Here is a 27,132-nt window from a genome sequence, read left to right as displayed (position 1 = left end):
AGAAAAGATGTATTTTGTTTATTAATGGGCTTTATGCATTTCCTAAATTGTGTTTGAATCCCGTACATGTTCTACATATGTTTCTCACTGCTACTCTGTAAAACAGAAATTCTTAACTATTTGAGTCAATAGTATCATATTCTTAGCCTTTCTGTTCTTAAATATATTAGGGGATAGATTTACGCTCAGCATATTGTATGTATAATATTTTATATTTGTGTAGTATTAAGTCTGTATGATCTAAAAGATATTAGCAATAAATTGGGCTTCCCAAAATAGCTTGATGATTTACCTTGCCTTTTCTTACACTATTGCCACAGTATAAGGAAATCATTTTTGTTCTCGAAGCTGTGCTGAAAATTCTTGACTGTACTCGGCAATGTAACTCCATGGCTGTGATGTAAAGATAGTGAAACATTTGACAGCAAATGTTGGAATCATTTCACTCCAGTAAGCCAATTACACGTCTGTGCAGCTCAACTTACTCTAAATAAAGCTGAATGTCAAAATTAGGCTAAACGATGATCCCTCATGCAAGTGAAATACACAGATTTTCAGGAAAAAATCTGTTCATTTATTCTGAAGTTTATTTTAAATGTTAAAATATTAAAAAATCATTTCTACTAGTTTACACAACTCCAATAAGCATTAAACGCCAATCACTTTTAATTACACACATCGTTGTGTCAGAAGCAGCTTCCTCATTCTGTTCAGCTTCAATCACTCCCAGATAGCAATGCTTGCTATTCATCAAGGGTGTTACAGTAAGCCAGCAGAAATCAATGCAAGGTCCAGGCTGAGGCCTTCCTTACTGACAATCCTGATTTTCTTGTATTTGTCATGAAGAATCCTAGCAGACGGCTGCACAGTGGTGCAGTTTGTAGAACTGCAGGAATGTTCCGGGTTTTATTCCAGGTTTTATTCCAGGGTGTTTCTCCATGAGGTTTGCATGTTCTCCCCTTGCATGCACTGGTTCTCTCCTGGTGCTCCGGCTTCGTCCTACAGTCCAAAAACATAACTGTTAGGTTAAATGGCATCACTGAATTGTCCATAGGAATGAGTGTGTGAGTCTGTGTTGCCCTGCAACAGACTGGTGACCTGTCCAGGGTGTACCCCGCCTCTCGCCCATAGGCTGCCAGAGATAGGCACCGACCCCATCGCGACCCTGATGGGATACGCGGGAGAAGATGAATGCATTTAGGCAGAGTTGCACTATTGAATAAATGTTCTGTGGTCGATTAAAACGATTAAAATGTTAAGGATATGTTGTCGACCTGTTATCGCACACTATATTTATTGCCATATCCTCCAAAGCTGTTGCTCAGGCACATGTTTCTGGCTGTATTGACCTATGCCTGTTTTCCTTAATAAAATCTAAATGTTAGTGCCATGTTTTTATATTTAAGCTTGATTTTTGAAAATATGGTCATGTAAAATAAGTTTGAACAACATAAACCCATCGTCTGCAGCAAACAACATTGTGTGTTCAATACCAGTACTAAACGAAGCAACCTGAGGACCTATCAGCAGGGACTCATTAGTGAAAACTAAACTTTAAGACATGTCACAATAGCTATAGAGAAGTTAAGTATTTTATTGTCAAATGTTGATTTGGCATGAAAACAATAATTACATACATGCAGAAATTAATTAATGGTTCAGTTAATATTGATATAGTATCAGGCAAGTATGGTTGAAAACCTGCGTTGATTCAAATCATGTAAATCATGTGGATTTAGTGTTTCTGCCCAACTACATTTTAACATTGACTTAAAATTGTTATTTTGATACCTGAAGACAGATCAGGAGTGTTGATTGTCATTGCCATTCATTTTAACCTTCTTTAAAACTGTTTGGTTATCTTCCTATGTCGTCGCTCACATAAACTCTATTAAAGATGGCTGATTTTCCAATAAAGCAACAAAATAAAAATCAAAAGAAGTAAATTCTTACTATAATTTTCCCAGTTGAGACTACGTTTGTACCTTTGTCAAATTGAAATCCTTTTATTACTCTCTTCACTGATAGGTTTTATTTGTAGTTGTCTGTAACTGCAGAGCCAAAATCACACAGTATTGCCAAATACCAAAAATAGAAACTGTACTGCAAAAAAGGCAGAAGCACTTGTTCACTATGCAATTTCTGATTATTAAAAGAAAAGTCTAAAGGATTCAAGTTTCTCTGCTCATCTCTGCAGAATCTCCCTGCATAGAAATAAGTGAAACAATTTAATTGTTTAGTTAGGAGCCGAAAAATGTTGTCAAAAATAAAAATTGAGACTCTTTTTTCCTGCAACAAATCGTGAATAAGATTTTATTTTGATTTTCCTTTGCACTCAATAAAAGCTTGGAGATATTTCTCTCCAGGGTTTCCTTCTTCTCATGACCTTGAAGGTTTCCTTGTCCAGAGCTGAGGTCATTGTTGCAGGAGTTTACTGTAAGCGCAGTGTTGAAATGTGCTTACTTCTAGCTCGCTACATCTCTCTCTCTCTTACACATTGTGTGAGAGCGAACCCACTTTTAGTGTGTTACTGCCCTTTAAAGGGCTGGAGTGAGTAACTCAGTGTCTTACTCCCATGAAATATGATGTGACTACATTTCAGTGCCTCAGTGATTGGAAAGTTGTGTTTGGTAGATTTGCAGTTATACTGCAAATACAGTTTATTATCCAGCCATAGTTAGGGAATGGGTCTTTAATTCCTTTGTTTATGTTTAAAGTGACGCCAGATGGATCAATCAAAACTAAAGCAATTCCTGGGTCTCATAAAGAGGAACGAAGCAGCCAATCATGATTTGTTATGTATGGTAAATAGCAAAGGTTTTCTCCTAAATTAGCTAGTGTAAAGTTTTTGTTTGTTATGAAATAAAATCATAAATGTTTGTAATATAAAAAACAGCCTCAATTAGTGAAAAGATCTCACAAAAGTAACCTGTATTCTCACTTAACAATGACTGGCAGCAAATAAACACTGGGCTGATCTGATTAGATATTCTTGGATCTAAGTATATAAAAATCCTGTGTTGCACAATTTCACAATGGTTCATATCCATGTTTTCTTCTCCAAGTCTCAATTACTGCAACCAAGCACTAATTAAAACATCCATAAACGTCAATACAAACAAAACAGTGCAATCGAGATGCTAATAAGACTCAGGAAACATGAACTCTTCGCATAACAGACACATTGAGATTTGTCTTTCTAAATTAGGCCTTCTAGTTTCACCCTCATCATTGCCCTGTCACCGTTATCATCCTCCACCTTCTTTTGCTTTTCAGTTGCCAAAAGGATGCATTGATAAAAGCATGTGCTCTCATTTGGCCGTTTCATTTTTCCGGTCTGCTATAAGCCCTTTGCACCCTCTAAGACTATTAAAGGGGGAACCAGAGCTGGTGAGCTAGACCTGATCCATAGTTGTGTGTCTGTGTTTGACAGTACACATGTATAAATGTGGCTTTCTGCACAGGTGATGTGCTTCAAGGCAAAAAGAAAGAAGCTATTTTCATTGCACACAGAAAGGAAAGCTTGGATCAATGTAATTGGACAGTTTGGTTCACACTCGGGCATCACAAAGATAGAGTAGTTTGTGTGTGTGTGTGTTTGGAATGTTGCCTCTATTTAAAAGCATGCACACTGAGACTTTTCTGCGTTTCATTTGTGTTAATAAAACATGGCAGTAAAGGTGTATCAAGCTGTGGTTGGGTGCAGAGGGAGGTCTCCGCTCTGATACAAGATCAGATTAAGATTGTCTGTGTGTGTGTTTGTGCGTTCTCTTTTATGTCGTCTATTTAAATCCTTTTCTGATATATTAACATTTACCCTCTGGAGACCAATACACTTTACAGGGACATAAGCTTGGCACTAATGTGTGTCAACCCCTTTTTTTCTTAGCTAAGTGGAATGGAGTGAATTCCAAAAAACGTTAAAAAACAATCGACTGGACTTGGTTTTTAAATTTGAAGAAGTTTCGCTTCCCATCCAGGAAGCTTTTTTAATTCAAAATGTCAGGACTAGAGTTGAGTCCGAAGCATTAAATAGAAGCTCAAAAACCTTTTTTGGCTTAGAAAACATGCAGATTGAAACAGAAGAACAGGTCCGTCGCTTAGGAATGGGGAGTCATTTGGGTTCTTTGTTAGCCTGCAATACCCGATACTGGTCTATGCCTCTGAAAGGGGGATTGTTAGGGGCAATTGTTGGCCGGGCTGACCAGGCGAGATGTTTTGTCCTCTGCATGGGGGTGGGGGGTTGAAATGATTCTGTTTAAGGTGTGAATTAAATCTCGGTTTAAGATGAGGTTTGAAATATATTTCGTGAATAGTGTTGATGTTAGGGATTAATACAGTTAGTTAAATCAGTGGAAGTCAATACAAAGTCCTTGTAGCTTGCGTGTGTGAGTTTGGGTGTGTGTGTTTGTAATCACATAACTCAGGACATGATTGCTAATGAGATTTTGGCTGTTTTTCATCCTAACTCACTGTTATCATGTCTCTGCTCCCTTAATCTTCTCTTACAGTTTATTTCTTTGTAAACTGTCCTAATTAAATACCTTTTATTAGTTAATAAAACGCATACTCCCATAAAGTGAGGATAGAGAGGTCAAACTAATGGATGGGATGGGATTAAAATGGGTTAGATGGACTTGAATAATCCTGGTTTTGAGCTCTATTGTTTTGGTGTTTTATAATAAAAAGGAGAGATAAAGTGGAGAATATCCAGGGGAGAATCCATCTAATCTCGCCTCTCTTTTACCTCTTTACTATAAGTTACTCTTTGGGAAAAGGGAAACTGCAAAATCTGTTTGAAGCCTAAACCCTCTCTGACTGAATGCAGATAAAGACAAATACACACTTGCGCACAGATCTCTTTGAAGGCTGTCTTTGATTTGTGTGGTTTCATTATTGACTGATGCGACGGGGGGATAAGAGGGAAATTAGTAGCTGAAGGTGGTCTGCCTTGTATTTAAATCTGACTCAAGGTTCCCCTGGGAAACACAGATGTTATGCTTGTGTGCTTGAGAGGACCATCTTTTCTGCCATCCCATACATTTTTTATAATGAAGTGTATTTGCAAATGCGCTGATATTTGTAAGGAGGTATGCCTAAGAGAAACAGGGGGAATTTAATAATTTCATGTCATTAACATCTGCTGTTTCCCAGGAATGGAGAGGTAAAAAAAAATGTTATGGTTGTAAAGATGTAAGCAATCTTTCCAATTTTTTTTAAAAAGCGCCTTGAATCTCGATTTTAAGCAAGTTGACAGGCGACTTGCAACATGTAACTTAGCTTTTCAGAAAGAAAGCAGCAACTTCCACAAGTCTTCTGAGCTCCAGAAGCCAGAAGGCTTAACTGATGCTCACCCTTGTTTTTTACTTTTGTTTGAATCTGATAAATGTAGGCCTACAACAGAGAAGAGGTCATTTTCAGCTCTACTAAGATCTGGCAATATTTCAGCTCCATTTCACATGACTTCAGTCCACTATTCTTTGGTCGAGAGTCAGTTGGGATCTACTGGGAATAGATTTTAATATATTTGGCCCCAACAACATTTATAAAAGTTATTTATATTCCACATTTTTCTGTAATATTAACACTTTTACTATCCACAACCCTAGATGTTCTGTGAATGTATTATTTTAAAAAGTCACCCTTTTTGATTAAAAATTTGTACCTGTGACCTTGTAAATTAGAACATACAGGGGAAACCAGATACTTAACAGACTCCATGCAACTTTTTTTTATAATGGCTTTTTAATCAGATTGACGTTTTCCTGTTTTATGTCAGGTAAGATTGCCATAGTTATATTTTTTCTGCTTTTTCTAGATTCACAAGTTTAAATACGAAGTCGTAATCTTAGACCTTCAGAAGTCCTTGGGTACAATTTCTGTAGATGCCTATGTGCACCACATTTGTTTATACAAATAATTATAATAATGTTTGAAAACCATGCACAAATCTGTCAATTATAGTGTTGAAGTACCTGACAGGTTCTGTGTTTCAAAGATTCATATTTCTGTGTCAAATACGTGTATTTACCCACAAAAAAGGCAATAGACTTCATAAAGACACTTTGTGAACCTGGTAGTTTAAGTATTCACATTGAATAGTGGTGATTGTTGTATCATTGCGTTTGCAGGGAAGTCTAAAAACACCATCCTAACTGTGAAGAACAGGGCTGGCCACATAATGGATTTTTTTTTTTATACAGGAGGGATTGGTGCACTTATCCAAGTTAAAAGACATCAGGAGCTAACAACATTTTATGAAAATATGGAAGAAACACCTCAAGATATCAGTCAGCAACCTAGGAAAGACTAAGTCAATGATTTAAAGTGACCATCACAAAAATAAGACCTCAAGATTTATGGTAAGAGCCGAAAAAAAAAAAAAACACTTGCGCGCAAAGTAGCCTACAAGCCTGATTTGGTTAACCCAGTTTTATCTGGAGGAATTGGACTACTGTGACAAGATTAGAGAATATTTGAGCAATGAAAAACTGTTTAAAAAGGGCAATTCTACAAAATACAAATCAGTGCTTTGAGATGTATCAAATAGATATAATTTGGATAATCCTCGTTAGTTTTAACTGTAATCCTGCTTACTTATGAGGGTTTTATCTGTGGCTCTTTCATGTGTTATGTGGGGACCAATGTTGTGTGGCGTGGCTCTTTGCTGAGAAGTAATTATTTGCTTGGCCTGTCTGAGCCTGCTTAGGGTGTCAAGGATGAACTGCACAATGGTTACACAAACAAAATAGGGATGCATAGTTCTATTCTGTCTTAATGGCTGTGACTTGACTTCAAGTGTTTGTTTTCTTGTTATTTGTTACGTGCATGCATACTGTTGACAGAACAGCCATTTAGTGAGATCTATTTATCTTGGAAGATTTTCATTTTTCGTGTCAAGCCTTCAGAAAATGAGTGTCCCCTCCAATGATCACTCACACTTTCACTCACATACATCCCTTTTTTTGTGTTTTGCAGTAAGACAGTAGAGATGGGGAGCAGGAAATTGGGGCTCGGTTGGTGAGAAATAGAAAGCTTTGAAATTAAAAAAGGAGAGGGAGAGGAGCGAGAAGAAAAATAGAGAAACCGGATGAAGGACAGCGGAGGATAACAATGAATCCTGGGGAGAGATGATCATTACAAAAGGGCCACACAGAGAATGTTCCATCTGCTGGCCCCATAAAATCTTTTATGGAGGCTTTTCTCAGGTGATGGGCAACTTGTTTTTATTTGGTGCAGTCTGTGATTATCTGGCTTTCAGAGTGCGTAGGCGAATGTTTATAGAGGGCATGAATAGGACTGAACACAAAGTCTTACAAAAGTATTCATACGCTGGAACTTGTTTCCATTTTCTTTCTCCTTTTCCATGTGATTAATAAACACAAGTATCTTATTGTGAAAGAAGAACAATTATAAATAGTTTTAAAAGTTTCACAAATCTAAAAAGAGTATTCCAAAAATGTAAAAAAAAACAAACAAAAAAAACCACTGGACTTTTTATTCCAAGTTTGAAGACTTTTCGCTTCCCATCCAGGAAGCTTTTTCAATTCAAAATGTCAGAATTAGCGTTGAGCTCCAAGCTTCATTGAGTAGCTCAACAAAGCCTTGTTTGGCTTAGAAAACATGCAAATTGAACTGGAAGAACAGGTCCACCCCTTAGTAATGGGGAGTCGTTGAGGTCTTTGTTGGCTTGCAATACCTGATACTGACCGAAAGGGGGAGTCATTAGGGGCATTGTTGGCCTGGCTGACCAGGTGAGATATATTGGTTCCCTGCATGGCACTGATGATTAAGATAACGGGAAGGAATAAACTCTATCGCTGCATTGTAGGTTTTTGAGAGCTGGAACCTGAGTCCAACCCCTCTGTTTAAGGTTGGTTTTTCTCTCGTAAATGGTTTCCTTCACACCCCTTTCAAACCTCCTGTCTTCTTTGTCCAAGATGTGAACATTCTGGTCTAAAAAGAGTATCCAGCTCTCCTTAAGCAATGCTTCAGGGGGAATTGAAGTAATCTTTACTGTAATTACCACTGAAATATGAAATCTATGCCCAGTCAGACTGGAAGGAGATGTCTAGAATTGTAAAGTTCTTGCAACATATATGTGAATTCATATTTGGACTTTTTTGCAAATATAATTTGTTTAGAACCCTTCTTTTGTATCTGTTGCTGTATGTTTAGTGTTGATGGAATGCTAACCTATACCCCGGGCTTTAGTTTAGGGGTCACCAACCTTTTTAAGGCTTGGAGCTACTTCATGGGTACTGAGTCATAGGAATGTATACCAATAAAGACCTATGAATGGCAGGAATCGGGCATAATGAACATATCTTAATTTTCAATTTTGCTTTATTGTCAGTTTGAAATCTTTGATTAAAAAAGAGAGCAACAGAAATAAATGTAAAACTTAAACCACTGGTGAGGTATTCTGCTTTCAGAAGACACTGAATGCAACCCATGTGGTGCTTGAGGGCCCCTTGGTGCCTGAGGGCATGCGTTGGTGACCCCTGCTCTAGTTTTTGTATTATTTTCATAATTGCACTGCATTTAGCTCCATTTGTCTTCTCATCATTATTTATGACTCTGCCCACACTAAAGGAAATCACCCCCACAGCATGATGCTGTTAACACCATGTTTCACTTTATGGGGTACCGGTATGTGTTCAGGGTGATCTGCAAAAGTAGTTCTCCACATCACAAGGGCGACAGCGGCGTCGGATGTAGAGGATTTGCCCTGAAATTTGCCCTGAAATCGAAGGATTGACGGTTCAAGCCCCAGCTCCGACTTTCAGCGTCGTTGTGTCCTTCGACAAGACACTTCACCTGCATAGTTTACTGATGGCGGTCAGAGGGCCCAGTGGTGCCAGTGTATGGCAGCCTCGCTTCTGTCAGTGAGCCCCAGGGCAACTGTGGCTACAGTGTAGCTTGCCACCATCAGTGTGTGAGTGTGTGTGTGAATGGGTGAATGACTGAATGTAGTGTAAAGCGATTTGGTCAAGTCTCCTGACTTGTAAAAACGCTATATAAGTACAGGGAGTTTATAATATTTTGCATCTGGGCAAAAAAAAATATTGTTCTTATCTGACCAGAGTCTAATAAATGTTTGCAGTTACGCCAAAAATGAATTCAGCTGAGCTTTATACTGGATTTCCCCTTTCATCACCAACCTTCTTAGCCCAAAAGATTATAGGGATATATCTCTAAATGTTGTCTTATCTTCCACCTGAGCTGGTAATCCTTGCAGCTCCTTTAAGTATACTTTACTTTCCTCTCTGTGTTTTTCTGTCACAGCATGTGAACCAGTTCAAGTGACATGAATACTTTTGTAAGGCACTCTATGTGTTGGTGCATCCCATGGTGTTCAAGATGCGTTTACTGCACATGAATGAGCAGTAAATACAAGAGTTGGTTAACAGGATAACTTACAGCATTAGTTTTTGCCTGTGTAGCGCTATAAAGGTGCACCAAAGGGTTTTGAGTGATTGACTTGTACCACCTCAGACAGGAGACCAATAAAACAAGCAGCTCTAACAGGGCGTCTGTCAAGTGACCAGTGATTACTTCCCACAGAAGTTGGCTCAAGGAAAATATCCCGGGGCTTTATTCCTCACCAGGGGCATGTTCCCAAACTCCCCACAGTAGAAAGGCATTTTTTTGTAACAAGTGCTGCAGGAATGCTTTGGTTAATTTGGAGTGCCTTGTAACGAGTTTTCAAGATAACTCTTTAATACGGGGGCTTTTACAATCAGGAGCACATAAATGAAATGTGGAATCCATTTTCATTTCCCAGAACCCATCTTGGGGAATGAGAATGGATGGAGGCCAATGCAAAATTTATACTCAAGACAAGAATAAAGTCATTAAAATCAATGTGCATGACAAGTAAACAAATTAATAATTTAGTTCTTCAAGAACAGCAATGAAAAGCATCCAGCCGAAGAGCATAGAGGAATCCTTTGAGAATCCAAGGGAGCTAAAAAAGACTAAAGTGATGCCGAGGAAGCTCGGCAACATCAAAGACCTCTTTGCCAATCTTCACACAAGAGGAGTGGAATGAAATCACCACGGGGACTTGCAGAAAGATTATTTGCAGCAAGAACAGCAGCTGCTACATGGCAGCAAATGATTGATAGCTGTGAACAGATATGAGGATGTATCAAATCTCTGCTCAACTCATTTAATAACATTTGCTTGCTGCATTTGTAGCCTGTTTATTTCCGTGAAAGTGTATTTTACATAATTGCATGGAAAATACTCTGCAATAATGACTGCTTAAGGCTGAGCGCTGATACCGCTTCACTAAACCCAAAAGCGTCTTACCTCCCTGCATATTAGGTCACAGCTTTATCATGAGGACATGGGGGCTTTTAGATGGTTTTCTATTAAGGAGCTAGATGGGGGTTTATTCTCCTCTCTACACATAACAAACAAAAAAGTATACGTAAATAAATTAACTGTTATTCAGCCAGCATTGTATGTACTAAGCTGTGTGTCATCCAACATTTTTTACCAACCTTGCGACCATTTGTACTCAGCGTGCAAACCTTTCACACCCACTCTGACAATAAATGATTTAAAGTAGTTTTCCATTATTGATTCATAGTCTACTGCAAAAAAATACCACTCCAATAACCTTTTTAGGCTATTTTGGCTCAATAAGCGGTCACACACTGCTGTGCTTCAGAGCCGAACAGCCCAGGTGGAGATCAAAGCTGTAATCTTATGAAAATAATTTAATTTACTACATCTATGTGGCCTTAGCTCAAAGGAATTTCAGTCTATCCACACTCTGCAATAATAAAGGTTCCATTTATATGCCGTGATGTAAAATTAAAACAATTTAATCAGATTTGAATCAATCTCTTACATTAAATATCAGCCTCATTGATAACACAATGCTATTAAACTCATTTTTTATGCTGATTGGTTAAAAAAGTTACCTATCCATGAAAAAACACGGTATCTTTAGAAAGTAATACAGTTTCAAATAAATAATATGACAATTTGGGGATCATCAAATATACACCCAAGTAACAACCAGGAGAAATAAATAACACATAGATGTGTATGAAATGGTTTATTAATGGTGTGAAGTAAGGGTAGTTGGAGATTAAATGTTAACAAACCATTTTACCTGCGCTATTGTTAGACTAAGACCCAATAAGCTTCAGGGGGTATAAATATGTTTTAGCATTTTTCCATCTTTTCAGTTTGGAGTTTCTAAAAAAAATCAAAGGCATTCAACATCTTAAGTTGTCAGAGTAAAATGTGCCAGAATCCTCAGTTGTTTCCTTGCTTCCTCTGGGTGGTGAACTTGTCAATGTGGATTCTCTTGTTTGCATACTGAGTGTGTAGTACTGATCTCTTAAAATAGCAGGGTGGTTGGAATAACAGGAATACTGCTAAAATCAAGCAACGCTCTGTAACTCAGAGTCTGACAAACAAAGGCAGCAGGTTGAGTTGACCCTATTCAACTGCTCCTTTCAGGCTGCCAAACCTGAGTCTGCAAGGGCAATTTATGAGTAACACGGCTCCCATCTGTGTAATTCACAATCTGACCTCGGCTGTTTGACTTATTGATTTTTGCTAGAGTGAGGCTCCTGAAACATTTCTGCCACCCGGTCTGTGGGACTGCATCCAGAACAGGCTGTCCTTTGGCTTCTGGCCTGCAGTCGTCCTCTCCTCGTTCAGAGGTTGCTGCAGACTGGAAGGCGTTCTGGTGTGGATGTCCTCAGGTGTATGGAAGTACTAAATCCTACATCAAACACCAGCCTCTCATCATTTTATTTCCCATTGCATATGCTCTCAGATGAAGGCAAGGAAGGGGGAAGAAATGGTGTGGAAGAGCAGTAATGGAGGGTGAAGAGTAATGGTTTAAGAGACGAAAGGGATTGAGATGATGTAAAAGCTTTCAGAGCACATGTTAGATGGTGGCTGGAACTCAAGTAAAATTTTATCTTGAAGGACACTCGGGTGACATGAAAGCCTGGTTGTGCTCTGATTGCAGGATCTGGTAGATAGTGTATTTCAGCTTTTTATTTTTTTTTTTACTGATTGCTCAGAGCTTAGAGGATGAACAAAACTTTTTAAAGAGGAGAGGACTGAGAGGAGGACACTGCCAGGGTGCAAATGAAGGAGGATGCATCCTTCAGCTCTTTAAATTGACTGCAATTCTTGACTGAATAATTGCTATAGCCTTAAAAAAATCTTGCTGAGAAATAAAATCCCACAAACTATTCGTGCAAGCAGATTTTTTTAATATAAAAAATAAAACCCAGATAATTTATTTCAGGACCTTTTATACCTGTAATATCTCATGTAGAACGAATATTTAAACAACAAGCTAATCAAAATAAAAATGAAATTGGAATAACCAAGTTGTCTAAAGGTGCAACCCCTAATGTAATAATCTGTCAGGGCATATTTTTTAAGAATTCCAGCAGCTAGCCCTTCTCCATGCATACCTTAGTCCAGGGCTGCAGCAGAAGCAGCATCAAAAGTGCTGCCCCCCCCAACGGCCAAAGCACTTATATGAATAAAATGACATGTTACTTTGAAAGTTTGACTTAAAGATATAACAAAAAATAGGCTTCTTGACATCAAATGTATTTTCCCCAAAATAAAAAAAACAGCGATATATAGTGTTAAAATTACTAAAACTAATAATTTTCCCTTTTTACATAAAGGTAAAATAAACTGATATGGCACAGGGATTCCATATTAATAGTAATTTGTTAGTTGAGTTTAAGAAGGGTTCACATATCATATATTTCTGACATTTATCATTAAACAAATACTTTCCGCCACTAGTGTTTCTGTCTTATCTGTTCAATTATGAACAAATATTAACTTATAGCAGTTTCTTTAGCCATAATCTATAAAAAAGACAAGAAATTAAGGTTCTTTAGTGGGTTTTTTTTTTGACAGTTCCATCCCAATTCCCCATAAGAACAGCCTGTTTTTTTACATTATTAAATACACAGCAATGGTGCCTGTAAGAGATGTCCTATCCAATAATATACATCAATAGTCAACGATGTGTTTGTGCAAATAAATGGATCAGGAGAGTACTACACGAAGAACAACACTGTACACTTATAATGCAACAGTTTAGACATTTACCATTGCCTGGTAAGCATGTTAGAAAAACTGGATTATTTTTCTTGATTTATTAAAATGCAAGATATAAACCATTAAGGAAGACTTCCAAGAGGCAGGAAGGCTCTGGAAAGAACTAAGACATTTCTGGTATTTCTACCTACAAAAACAATCTCTGTGGGACTGGAGTTCTAATTAAATACAGCCTTTGGCTGAAAGACTTGAGTTAGGTCAGTGTAATTGCATTGGTTGGGCATTATAAAAGTGAAGTTAATGACCAATTTAAGAATTATAAAAAAAAAATATTGATGACATTGTTTGATTCTGTTGCACAATAAAATAAATAGTTAAAGTAATATAAACATAACTATACTTTAAAGGAGGCCGTTTTGAGGGGGATTTAGTTTATTGTATTGCAATATAGTTTACTGCAGTTGACTTTTCTTTGTTTAACTGTATAAACCATTAGTGTGAGGAATGTGGGCATGAAAAACTTGTTTTAAATCTCTCCAAGAAAAGTTAGGCTACTGGTTTATATGGGCCTTTTCTTTTTTTACGGTCTAAAATAAAATTGGGGTTGAATTAAATTGAGCAGAATGCCCAAACTTTACATGCAATGGTATTTTTCAGCTGGATAAATGGGGTGCCACAGACGGTAAGTGCCAACATTGACTGAGAGGACAGAGGAGCCTTTAAATGCGGTTGAGAATGAGAGGAGGGCTGCATATTATGAACGGATATCAGCAGGAAATCTTAATATTTCGCTATAATATTGTAATATGGCTCTTATACGTTAGCAGACCCTAAACTTTATTCTCTCGTCCTATAGTTTTATCCATCCATCATCTACCTTCCAGTCTCTACTTTTTGTCGGTTCCATATATTTTAAACCCATCCATTGATAAAAATCTGGTATAATTTGAAGGTGACGTTAGGTCATTATTTATTAAAATAGTTCTGAAAGAGCTGAAAACTTCGGTAATGTGGAATTCCTAAACCTAAATAAAAACACATAGGGAGCACAGCTCCTTCGCTCTCTCTCCTCCTCCATCCTGTCTGCTCTTTAAGCTCGACTCTCAGCTCGCGCCCTCCAGTCGCGGTTAACGGGCGTGCTGTTGCCAAGAGAGACGCGCGTGAAGTGTGCAGCGTGCTGCTTTTACACGGGATCGTCCCCGCCATTTCCTCGAGCCGAGCCCTGGAATGTCGAACAGTGGCTCGGGCTCTTCCTCGCGGAAGGAGTTCGATGTGAAACAGATCCTCCGGATCCGATGGAGGTGGTTCGGTCACCCCGCGGTTCCTCCGCCTCACTCTCCGCCACTCGGAGACTACTTCAGCGCGAGGAGAACGGCAGGCAGTCCGGCGGACGGTCCCTCTGTTAGCGGCTGCAGCAACTTAAATTCAGCCCGTGCTAACCAGAGCTCCGGCTGTCACGGCGGACTAGTGGCAAGCGGCAGCGCCGGGTCTAACCTGTGTAACGGTACCGGCAGAAAGTTTGGTGATCCTTTGGGGAGTCGGGGAGGTCCGGCTGGAGCGACAGCTGGAGCCACGGGGAACTCCTGTACCCGATCCCTCAGCCAGCCTGAGTGCAGGAGCTCCGCCGCGGCGCTCTCCTGGATTTCTCCGCCGCCTCGTCGCCGTGCGCGTCCGGTGACAAATATGGAGCCCCCTGGTGAGGCCCCGGTGCCCCAGGTGGTAGTTGATCCGTCCGCTCCTGCCGGGATGGAGGAGGTGGCTGCGGGAGCGGCGGGGACAGAGGAGAGCAACCATCCGGAAACTGACTCCAGCTCCTGCAGGTAGGATGGAGAGGAGAAGGTTGGCTTTACTTTTAAATTAAAAAAAAAAGTTACCAAACACGTTAATGTCACAGGCTTCGTTTAGGATATACTTTACCAATATTTGGGGCGATTAAAAAAAAAAAAAAGCAGAAAAAACTTTTAACTGATGGGGGGCTAAATTATTTAAATTTGTGTGATAAAAATCTAATTGTGTATGTACTGATTCCATGACCAGGTGCGGAGATGATATAAATGAAGTCTTGGGCGGGCCCCCCACTCTTCTTATCCACCCCCAACAAAACCTATACATAGGTTCTGCAAAAAATAAAACAGAAATGTATTACTGGAAAAACATTAATAATAGAAGGTGCTTTTTTACATTTTCCATTAATTTCATTAATTCTATCAGATCACTTTATGATCTGATTGAATTGTCTATATAAAATCCCTTGAAATGACATGTGTTGTGAATCTTTGACTTAGACTTAGACAGATTTATTTTGTAATTTTGTGTTCACAAATGTAAACAAAAAAAATGTTCATTAAGAACAGACAACTTCAATTTTTTTAAAGTGCAGCCTTGAAAAAAAATACATAAAAAATAGTAAAAAAGAAAATACATAAAAACAGTAATATAAACACATGACTGCATATTTACAGTTCTAACATTTTAGGGTTGTTGTTTTTTGGCATGGTATGTATGAATGCATTGAATTGAAATGTCCATGTTTGATTCAGATCTCCCTCCATGAAGAACACAAGACACATTTTCCTTTCATGTGTTGCAAACATTAAAACCTGCAGGTCAGACCTTGAAGAAAACTGCAGTAGCCTGATGAGTGCAAATCTATTGTTATAATTCTACATTACACCAGTGCGAAGATTTGGCTGTATTGGTGTTCAGGGACATTTAATTAATTTGTGGCATGGACTTGGGAAAAATAGTAGCTCTTATCTTTTTACATGCAATTATGGTATGTTTAAGAAGTTAAGGTAGAGAGAAAGGCGGTATTGCTGGTCTATTAGTCTGTAAAAGATCTCTGTGTTCACAAGCCTCCTATCAGTGGCCTGATCTGATCATCATCAGATAATGGAAATGATTCACAGGGCACCATGCACTCACAATCCCCCCTATAGCTACCTACATACAGCTTTTGAAAGAGCTTTCAGATGACCAAACTGATGTACTTTCTGAAACTCAAATATCTGAGGCTTTTTTATTTTAAGCCTCTTTGTTGTCACTGTTAATCTATAATTCTGTCAGTTAAGAGAACTGCATTTTTTTACGTGAAGGGTATATTATCTGTGTCAAGCAAAGCTTGGAAGAAAAAAAAATACTTCAAAACAGACAACACAGGTGTAACAGAGTTTGATCTGATGCATTCATGTTACATCCACAGGCATCCAGCTGCATCCCTGCACGTTTTATGGTTGCCATACCAACGCAGCCGTTGGTCTTTGGTTCATACATGTGTATACAGTGAGTGGTGTATTTGTTTTTGTTTTTTTATGCATATATTCATACTGCTCTGAATGCAGCTTATCGCCTCCACAGAGATCATCTGTGTATAATTTAATGGTCCATGAACCAGGGTGGCAGAATTTCATCGTATCCTGTTGTTTTCCTCTAGTTTCACACCCCACATTTATCATTAGTGTGCCTCATTGACTTACCGTCTCCCACCTTCTGTCCAGAGTTTATCTTTTTTTTCATGCTGTAAGGTGGCTGGACGTGCATTTGTGTGTTTGGAGACTATACGACGTTTGGATGAATGCCCTCGACTTGTGCAGGGGGTTTAAAACAAATCCAGCTCTGTGGTGAGACTCTCTCTTGTTTCTCCTTTTCCCACTCCGTCTCTCTATGTCCCTGTTAAGTGGCTGCCAGACTCGGCTAAGGGGACTGGAAGGCAGCGTTCCCCCACTTCAAAGCTGTCCCCTCTGGCAGTATTTAGCCACACCATTCATCTACATACACACTTTTTAAAAACACGTGCACACACAGCTCTGCACACTTGAGGGCAGGGAAGCGAGCCAGAATGCCTCCTCAAAGGGTTGGTTGAAGATGTGGGAAGAGGGGAAATGGATGGAGGAATGGATGGATGATGATACGAGGTAGAATGAAGTGAGCGAATGATGAGATTAACTGGAGAAGTGGAGACAGGACACAGAGCAGACAGAGCCAGAGTAAAATGGGACTCACACAAAACACACATCAGACTACACAAGCAATAAATATCCTCTAGGCTCTCCGTATGCACAACCTTTTTTGTTTGTTAATGGTGGTGTAAAATATGTTTTAACAATCCACAGGGTAACATGTTATAATTTTAAAAATGGTTCACTGATCTGACATTGTCTTATCAACATTAACCACATCGATGTCCCAATTTTCAAATCGCGAAGGCAATAAACTTGGATACTATTTTATTTAATTGTGAGATGTGGACTTTCTCACTCCAGCCCTGTAGGTGGCAGTAATATTATTAAAGTTGGTCGGTCACCACAAACTTGGAGTACCAGCTAGCTCTGTGATTGGATGCCCTCTGGACTCCGTGCAGGAGGTGGGAAACAAAAGGATCCTAGCTAAATTAATATGTCTGTGGGATAATATCACCCCCCTGAATGAAGCTGTTGCAGAACTGCTGCACCCTAAATGCACCAGGGAACGTTATCACAGATCCTTCCTCCCAACAGCTGTAAGACTCTATAACCACCACTGTTCCCAACAACCTCAATAAGTTGTTACATTCATGCTGATTTTGCACAGTTACTATCATAGTTAAATAACAAACAACCATTCACGCACACACCCACACCTAGGGAGAATTTTTAGAGAAGCCAATTAACCTAATATTCATGTTTTTGGACTGTGAGAGGAAGCCGGATTACCCGGAGAGAACCCACGCTCAGGGAGAACATGCAGCTCCATCCAGAAAGACTCTTCACTATTATGTTATTCTTATACATTTTTCTAGGGTCCACAGTTTTGTGACCATTTCATTTGTTTCATTCCCGGCCCGGGGTCTTTCTGTATAGAGTTTCCATGTTCTCCCTGAGCATGCGTGGGTTCTCTCTGGGTACTCCTTAGGTTAAATGGCTTCTCTAGATTCTCCTTAGGTGTGAATGTGTACATGAATGGTTGTCTGTCCTGTTTGTCTCTGTGTTGCCCTGTGATAGACTGGCGACCTGTCCAGGGTGTACCCCGCCTCTCGCTCGTTGATGGCTGGAGATAATCAACAGCACCACTCGCGACCCCACTCGGCATAAAGCGTGGCAGAAAGATTTATCTTTTTACAGCAAAATTTCCCCATTGTGGGACAATAAAGGGATTTTCTGTTCTATTGTATTCTATTATAAATGAGTGTTATTTGCATATTTTTGCTTTTGTTAATTATAGATTTCTAGTTTTTTTGCACATTAAAAAATTACCTCAATTCCAAATAAATGTTGAATTCTCACACAGCTGCTCTGTTCCAACGTTCTACTGCACTACTGAAAGCCTGAGTTTAAATACATTGTAAGCATGTCTCCTTACAGGTGCCATTTATACATGCATTTTAATAAATGGTGAAGCACAGTATGTACAACTCCACTTCTGATTATGGTAGCCATAAGGGTGGGAATATATTGTAAGATGTATTTATTTATTTATTTATTTAGCTTTTTTTGGATGATTTTTGATGCATGGAAGAATTTTTTTCAGGTCGTTTCAGCTTCATCAGGCATCCTGCGTAGCGTAGTACCTACACAAGGGTTGATTAGCCTCTCATGACCACGTCCCGATCAGGAATAGCACGTTCTATGTTGAGGCAGAAAAGAGTGGGTTTTTCATGTTTACAAAAATGTTTTGATGTTTTTAATTAAATGGCATTTTTTATTCCCATTCTATCGAATAAATATGAATATTTTCCTTGGTATCGATATCAAGTTTTAAATTGTATTATCAGATCAACTGTAGAAGGTTGTCGGTTTTAATCTCAGCCTGGGTTGTCTCTATGTGTAGCTTCCATGTTCTCAGGCATTCATGAGTTTTTCACCGGATTGTCTCCCTTCCTTCTCCAGTCTAAATGCATACGTAGCTGGTCTCTCTCTCCACCCTTAGGGTATGAGTGTGTGCATACGTGACTCAGTCAAGCTTTGTTTATAAAACCATTTACAGAGACTAAGGTATAACACAAGTTGCTTCACAGAGGTTACAAACTGAAAGGCATATATGTAGATAATAAATACACACAAAATTCGATGATCAAAGATGGATAAAAAAGGTGAATATGGATCATCAGAGCAAATGAGGAATAAAAAGCAAAAGGAACTCAGTCATACAGGTGAGGTATAATTGATAAGTAATCATTTAGATTAGCACCTCAACAGTGGAGAATTATTTTTAAGTTACTTAAAGAATCAGATTAAAATTGATGAATTGATATAAGAAAAACACTAGTTAGACCATATAATAGTTAGTGCATATAATAACGAATTTTGAACATTATTTTTAAACTATATCGCAGTTCTTTATTATCACCTTTAATTATAAAAAGGGACATTTTAAATGTATTGTGTAAAAGTTGATGAAACTTGCAGAAGATAACAACACTAACTGATAACTAACTTGCTATAAACTTGATTTAAATAATTAAAGGATTTTGTTTTTAGTTTGTTTTAAAAGAAAATATCTGAACTCATTGCTACCTTCTCTTCAGGACAGCTGTTCTATAAGTTAAGTCTAACAAAAGTTAAAGAGACCCCCCCACCCCCCCACACTGTGGCAGTGGAATCCTCTGTGTCACTATCTGTTAGATGGCCCAGTGGATGCTGAACATCCAGAACAGCTTTTCTTCTTATGAGACTGATTTTATATATTTCTCTAATGTATAGCGGCCAATTCATCATCGCTGCACTGCCAGCGTACCATTTGGAAAGTCCTTGAACTTGTGTAAACATGGAAAGAACCGGTTCCAAAGCGGTTTCTTGAATCTCAGCGACACGGAGCTCTGGTTTCACTGTCAAGCTGCAGTGTTTTGTGTTGAGTGGGTAGCCAACAGGGGGGGGGGTTGCTGTCTGCTTGCCTGAAAGAAAAAAACAAAATAAAAAGATAAATCTAAAACAGAAAGATGGGACATCTGTTATATGGAGCTGAAAGCAGCAGCAGAGACTGCTGCTAATTTAGGAATGTGTCAGAGCATTACTCCTCATGATCAGTGTAGGTAATAAATCATAGGCAACTTTTATTCCTTATGAAGAATAACTACATTTCTATTAATATATTAAATTTGGAATATTTATCTTCCAGGAAAAAATAAGGCTTTTATTTAATCAAGTTGCAAATGTTTCAATTTGCCAATCAATACTTTATAGGATCATTCTATATGATTGAAGAATCTGATAATGACTAGATGTTTTTGGTCTTTCCAGTTCTATGCGCTTCTCCTGATCCGTCATTTTATTCTACCCCATGTGATTTCCAGCACCCAGAGCTGTAGTCAGACTAACATAAAGACACTGCAAATATGTAAAAGAGGGTCATTACTGTCACAACTGAATTATTGAAATGGTTTTGTCCTTGAAATGTTTAGTTTTTTTATATATGCTTACGGGCCAATCCTGCCTCTTTAGCTGTTGTTTTCTGATCCAAAGTACAGCTTTCACCCCCCACTTCTCTCGAAAAGCCACAAAAAGGCTGTTTTCCCACATATTTGACATAGTTCTGTGTAATTAAACTACCACCCAGGCCTTGTCAGCTTCTGATTTGAAAATAAAACTTAAGAAATGGAAAATAAGGTCTTGAGGTGGAAAAACCTTTTTATGGTAATAGACAGAAGGAAACCAGCAGAATGAATCAGACTCAGCTCCTGCAGTGATTTAATTGCCAAGTTCTCTTTTAAAGTGGGTTGAATTTATCTGTCCATTTACTCCTGGTAATTGAGCCATTAAAGGGCTTTTGTATACTCCTGGTAACATATGGTAAGCCTGTAGAAATGTGACTACATGTGAGGAAATGATGCAAAGGGAAATGTGTTGATATCGAAACCCCAGACCAGCTGCTGTTTGTGTTGCGAACAAAACAAAATCGGCAAGAGGCAAATCTAGTTCATTTTATATGTAGCTTTCTGGGCTTGTTTTACATTCAGTAATTTCTCTGTGCCTGCGTGTTTTCCCGCAGGACATCTAACAGCAGCGCAACCCTGTCCTCATGCGTGTCCATGGAGCCATGCGCCTGTCCAGAGGAGTCCTTATTTACTGCTATGTCTCATGCTGATGTCACTTTCCGCAAGATGGAGGGCTACCTGAGGAGCAGGCAGCTATGTGATGTCATTCTGGTGGCTGGAGAAAGGCGGATACCTGCACACAGGTGAGGGTAAACGAGTGCTATAGTGGCACTGTAGAGAGTAAGGTTATAGTTTTTATCTGTGAATTTTAAAACACCATGAAAAAAAATGTATAACAAACACTTCTTTCCTGAGTTTTTGATCACACAGCGAGTTGTTCAAATCTAGTTGTGAACCCTGAGGAAAGTAAGCACACTGATTTAAACAGATCTTCTAATAAGATCCGCCCTATTTGCCTCGATGCTTCTAAATAAAATCTAGTCCAACTAGGTCACTTCAAAAGCTCAAAAAATTGCACAAGTTATTCATGTGTAAGAAACAGCACCCAGAGATTTAAACTTAGTTGAGGTGAAAAACCAACACTGTAAATCACCCTAAACCAGGGGCTCCCAAAGTGGGCGGGGTCATGAGTTGTAGGAGAAAAAATACTAAATATCAAGGTCCTATAAAATAAATAAACATGCCATAAAATAGATTTATTTATCTAATACATGATTCAGATAATAAACATACCATTAAATTGCAAAGTGCACAATTAAATAATTAAATGTCGAACTTAAAAATGTAATATTATGAGGTAAAAAATGTAATCTCATTATAAAAGAAATCTATTTAAAAATGAATACCATTACTTCTCTTCATATGTATAAATGATTATTGCGTAAAGTAGTCATATGTATTTTTAAGTGGTCACCAGTCTGTTGCATAGTTATTTTGGGATCACAGGCTGAAATGTTCTGAAACTCTTCTCCTAAACATCGCATCCCAAAATAAAGCATGGTGAGGGCAGCAGCATGCTGTGGGGATGTTTTTGTTCTGCAGTGGAGGTTCACCTTCCAGCAGGGCATTGATCTTAAAGCCAGAGTTCTCGAGGATGTACCAAGCAATTAGTCTCTTTGGGCTAAACTTATGCATGCTATAGTTTTTTGATTCTCTATTTGTTTTTTTTAACTTCATAATCGTGCCCCATATTATCTATAATTTAAGCTTTCAATTAAATATTTCCAGGTTTATGTTTGCAACATGACAAAATGTAATACAGCTTAAAGGATGTAAATACTTCTGAAAGGTTTTACATACATCTGTATCCACATACATGCACACAAGATCACAGAAAACACGCTGCAGAAGAACAGCCCTGCTCCTAAGAACTCCTGTTTTAGCTCTGCACTGAACCTATATAAATCAGCTGAGTCATGCTATAGTCACAACAGTCTTGTGTGTTTGTGTGCAAAATGCACACGTGGCTCCTCTCTAAGGCAATGCTCCCTCCTTGCCTTTATCTCTCTTGCTTTTGTGCACATGTTTAACATGTTACATACGTAAATAGAGCACCCTGGGGCCCAAATATATGAACCACATTAGTGTTTATTCCTTCTCTTTGCATGTGTGGTTTGATTTCCACATGCGCTTATCCTCCCTCCTCCTACCGCGTGGACCTGTTTCTGCTCATTTCTGTCAGCTTTTGTCACTTTGAAGGCGTTACTCACCAGACAAAGCAACCTTCCTGCCATTGGCTACTTTTCAGGAAATCCTGCATCTTGATTTGTGATGCATTGCCAAGGTAACAAGCGTAAACTATCTTTCCGTTTCCAGCTAATGTTTGAGCTAACATAAACTATTGGGCTATTTGACTGTAACTTTTTTTTTGTAGTTGTCCTATAACTGGGATGATTATGAAATTATAACGATTATTTTGCAAATCGATTAATCTATCGATTATTTTTTCAATTAATGATCGGACAGCATAAGGTTCCATAAAGGTTATTTTCCAAAATTAAAACGTTTCCACCTGAGGAGTTCTGGATAGAGCATATTGACAGACAAAAATGTTTTTTATCTTAAATACAAAATATTCATATATTTTTTTTACAATTTTGATATAATTGCTGCTCTAAGGTGGTTGCTCTGTCAGGTAAATCCATGTTTTAGAGTCTCTATAAGCAATTTGACGATTAACCTATTATTAAATTAAGTGAAGATTAATTCAATAATCCATTAATCAGATTAATCGTTTGAGCCCTACCTATAACCCTTTTTAAGGAACAGTATTCATCTAGACCGGAGGTCTTCAACAGGGGGTCTGGGACCCCTAGGGGGTCCGTGGAGGTACTTCATGGGGGTCGTGAAAGTTTTGGTTCATTAGACTTTTTTTTTTTATATTACCCCCAGCAATTTTTTCCACAAATTAAAATGTCTTTAGGTTCATATTAACATGAATTCAATACACTGTAGTAAAGAGATAAATGGAGGCAGAAGATGTCTTTCAGTCATCAATGCACACATTCAGCGACACACTGGAGCTCTTTCAAGCTGGGCGCCGTTTCATTCACAACACCTGTCCCATCAACGAGGAATCAGAATCAGAAATACTTTAATAATCCCAGAGAGAAATTGCTTTCCTTACATTACTCCATCTGTAATAGAGTGACAATAGGATCAGTTTCATGGAACACAATTTCACACAATATACATAATTAGGGGGTCCCCGCTCCATCTCGCCATCAGTTTGGGGGTCCTTGGCCTGAAAAACGTTGAAGGCCCCTGATCTAGCCCATATTATATTTAATGTCGTCTTTGCTTACAGCCTTACAGCTTTTGCTTACAAGAAGCGGGTAGCCTAAAGTTGCTTTGCTAGTAGGATTTCCTGAAAGGTAGCCAATCACAGACAACTTGCTTTATCCGGTGGGTGACACCTTCAGAGTGACAAAGGTGGAAACAAGCGCACAGAAACTGGTCCACACACGAGTAAGATTAATCTATAGGTGTATAAAATGCAAACCACCAAGTGCAGAGAGGAAGTGTGCACTCATGGTTGTGATATCTTTGGTGCCTGATAGTATTCAATCTGCACTCATAGATTAGTCCAGTGGTTCCCAAAGTGTGGGGCGCGCCCCCTAGGGGGGGCGCAATGCCATTGCAGGGGGGGCGCGGGAAGCGGTATGAGTGAAGAAAAAAAAAATAAAATAAAAAACAGCGCTTGCTTAACTGAGCATAATGGACAGTTGTGACACTGCAAGCCAGATTTGAGAAGATCTACAGCAAAAAGCAGGCTCACTACAGCCACTGAAAAGATGGGAGGATTAAAGTACAAAGAAAAAACTCTCAGGGAGCTGTTCAATGTTTTCACTCCATTTTGCACAGAGGCTTTTTTAATGTATAGATTATAGCAAAGTTAAATATTGTTACAAATAAAAAAAAGAAATATGTTTTAAATAACACAGACAACAAAGAATCCTCTTCTAATCTACAGTATAGAACTATGAAAAAAATACAGTTACACAAAAGTGTTCCACTGTAAAGATGGTGTTTGTTTTGTTGCAACCTGAAGTGTGAAATAAACTTCAGTGGAGTTTGAAAACAAAATATGTGTATAGATTTATTATATCTGTTTTTTTTTTTTTGTTTTTTTTTTTTGGGGTCGGGGGGGTTATGGGGGGGGCGTGGACATTTTATTGTAATCCAAAGGGGGGCCCAGAAGAAAATCTTTGGGAACCACTGGATTAGTCAATATTTACATGGATAGTAGTTTAATTGAATTAAATTTAACAAAGTTTATTTATATAGCGCAAATTCACAGCACATGTCAAGGCACTTTACAGAGACAATTCAACCAGATCATAACGTCTGATTGGTGATTGGTGAAAGTTTTTAAAGGAACACCAGCTGATTGCATCGACTTATTGACTCAAAGTTAATCCGTTGCACCAAGCATGCTTGTAGCAACAGCGGAGAGGAAAAACTCATTTTTAACAGGAAGAAACCTCCAGCAGAACCAGGCTCTGTGTGAGCGGCCATCTTTTTTATTTATTTGTTTATTTGACAGGGACAGTACAATTAAACATTGCAACCAAACAGGTGGCCGATGTCCAAGTACATAAGGCTTGTAGCCATGGGCTAATTTGCAGCCTTCGTCCCTGGTTAGGCTTTTAAAAGGTGTTAGCATTGAGGGAGAGGGAGGTTAAAAACGACACACAAATGCATAAAAACACACAAAAAAACAAGAGAAGTTAAAACAAAAATGTACAGTACAAGCCAGTTTAGTGCTCACACTCTTGTTTGTCTTTGAACCATTTTTTCAATCTTGTGGAGAAAAGTCGAATATCAGTCTGTGACTTAAGCTCCAGAGGCAAAGAGTTCCAGAGATGTGATGCTTTCACTGAGAAGGCAGACTGACCCATAGATGTCCGACTTCTTTTAATCCTGCAGTTCCCACTAGCTCCAGCTCTTGTCCTGATTCCTTCATTTGCATACTTTAAAACAAATTTACAGATTACCTCAGGGGCAAGACCATTAAGGCATTTAAAAATTGCTTTTAAAAATGAGAAATTTATAAAATTTTCAAACGTCATCATATTGTGTTTTTTAATAATTTTGCAGTGATGCCACTTCACCGGTTTTTGATCGAATATTTTTAATGCTTGCTTGTGAAGTGAGAGTAAAGGTTTTAAAACAGACTTTGTGGCCTGGGCCCAAACGATAGCGCAATAAGACATATGGGATAAAATCATTGCATGTAAATATACTTGTGCAGCTTGATTTGATACATATGGCCGAATCATTCGAAAACAGTTTATATTTGTCTTTATAGTTTTTGTCATTTTGTTAATATGGGCATCAAATTTCAATTTTGAATCTAAAACTACACCCAGATACTTAAATTCACCAGCCGGCTTTATTTCATGTTGATTAATAATTATTTTGAGATCATTGTTTATAATTTTCTTAAGGGAAAAACACATGGAGACAGTCTTGGTGTAATTCAGCGTTAAGCAGTTATTTTGGAGCCACTCTGATAAGATGCACAATTGTTTGTTTAACAGATCAGAGGCCTTTTCAGGTGTGTCTGCTGCAACATAAATTATTGTATCATCTGCATACATTTGACAGATGGCATCTTTGCAGATGTTTGGCATATCATTTATGTACAAACAGAAAAGTAATGGGCCCAAAATAGACCCTTGTGGTACACCCATATTACATTTTTGGATCCCAGATTTGATGCCATTAATTTTGACGCACTGATGTCGTTGCTCAAAATAAGATTTGAACCAGCTTAAAGTTTGTTTAGAAACATGTAGTTGTTCCAGTTTCCTTAGCAGAACTGTGTGATTTACAGTATCGAACGCTTTTGTAAAATCTAGAAATACTGCCCCAACACATTTTCCTTCATCCAAACTACTTTTTATGTATTCCGTAAAATGGCATACAGCCATTTCAGTGGAATACCTTGGTCTAAATCCAAATTGTTTAGAGTTAAGTATTCTTTTCTCCTCTAGATAGGCCATTAATTGTTCCGCAACTAGCTTCTCTAGCACCTTAGAAATCACAGGTACAATTGCAATAGGTCGATAATTACAGATCGCATCAGCTGATCCGGACTTAAAAATTGGAGTCACAACAGCTGTTTTAAACCCTTGTGGAAATTCACATTTTTCAATTGACAAGTTCACTAGATGAGATATTGGTTTTACTAGATCGTCACTATACTTTTTGATTAAAAATGTATGTAAACCAAATATATCTTTTGCTTTGGATGAATTTAATTGATTGATAATTGTCCTTATTTCACTTTGGTCAACCTGTTTAATGTGAAAAGGTGAGGCTGAATTTTCAGCAACATTACATGAAAGCAAATTTGGATTGAAATTTTCAGCAAGTTGCTCTACTGAATTAATAAAATATGAATTGAATTCGTTTGCAATTTTGGCAGAGTCATTGCTAACCATTCCATTTATATTGAGCTTTGTTACACATTTTCCTAAATTGCACTTGCGATTGGTCAACTTGTTAATATGCTTCCATATTTCAGAGCTATTTCCACTTGATTCAGCAAACAATTGCATAAAATATGTGGACCTTGACTTTCTGATTTCATTAACAACTTTATTTCGTAGTCCTTTAAAGACAAGTGTGTCTGTTTGCAATTTAGTTTT

At 38.3% G+C, this 27,132-nt stretch overlaps 1 protein-coding gene across 2 annotated transcripts in view; it reads left to right on the top strand.

The window, feature by feature from the left end:
• Positions 1-14,174: 14,174 nt before the first annotated feature.
• Positions 14,175-27,132, top strand: part of klhl5 (kelch-like family member 5) — a 51,385-nt gene continuing 38,427 nt past the window's right edge. The window contains exons 1-2 of one of the 2 annotated variants that reach the window (XM_038272833.1): positions 14,175-14,888; positions 21,046-21,219. In XM_038272833.1, the coding sequence (XP_038128761.1) occupies positions 14,296-14,888; positions 21,046-21,219 (767 nt within the window). In that variant the 5' untranslated portion in view covers positions 14,175-14,295. Of the gene's footprint in view, positions 14,889-21,030; positions 21,220-27,132 lie in introns of both variants that reach the window. The other variant, XM_038272832.1, reaches the window with a different exon arrangement.

This window comes from Cyprinodon tularosa, unplaced genomic scaffold (genome assembly GCF_016077235.1).
Source record: "Cyprinodon tularosa strain WSP-4 unplaced genomic scaffold, ASM1607723v1 ctg841, whole genome shotgun sequence".
Classification (NCBI taxonomy): domain Eukaryota; kingdom Metazoa; phylum Chordata; class Actinopteri; order Cyprinodontiformes; family Cyprinodontidae; genus Cyprinodon; species Cyprinodon tularosa.
The sequence above is the reverse complement of the archived record's forward strand: the minus strand, read 5'-3'. Positions and strand labels throughout refer to the sequence as shown.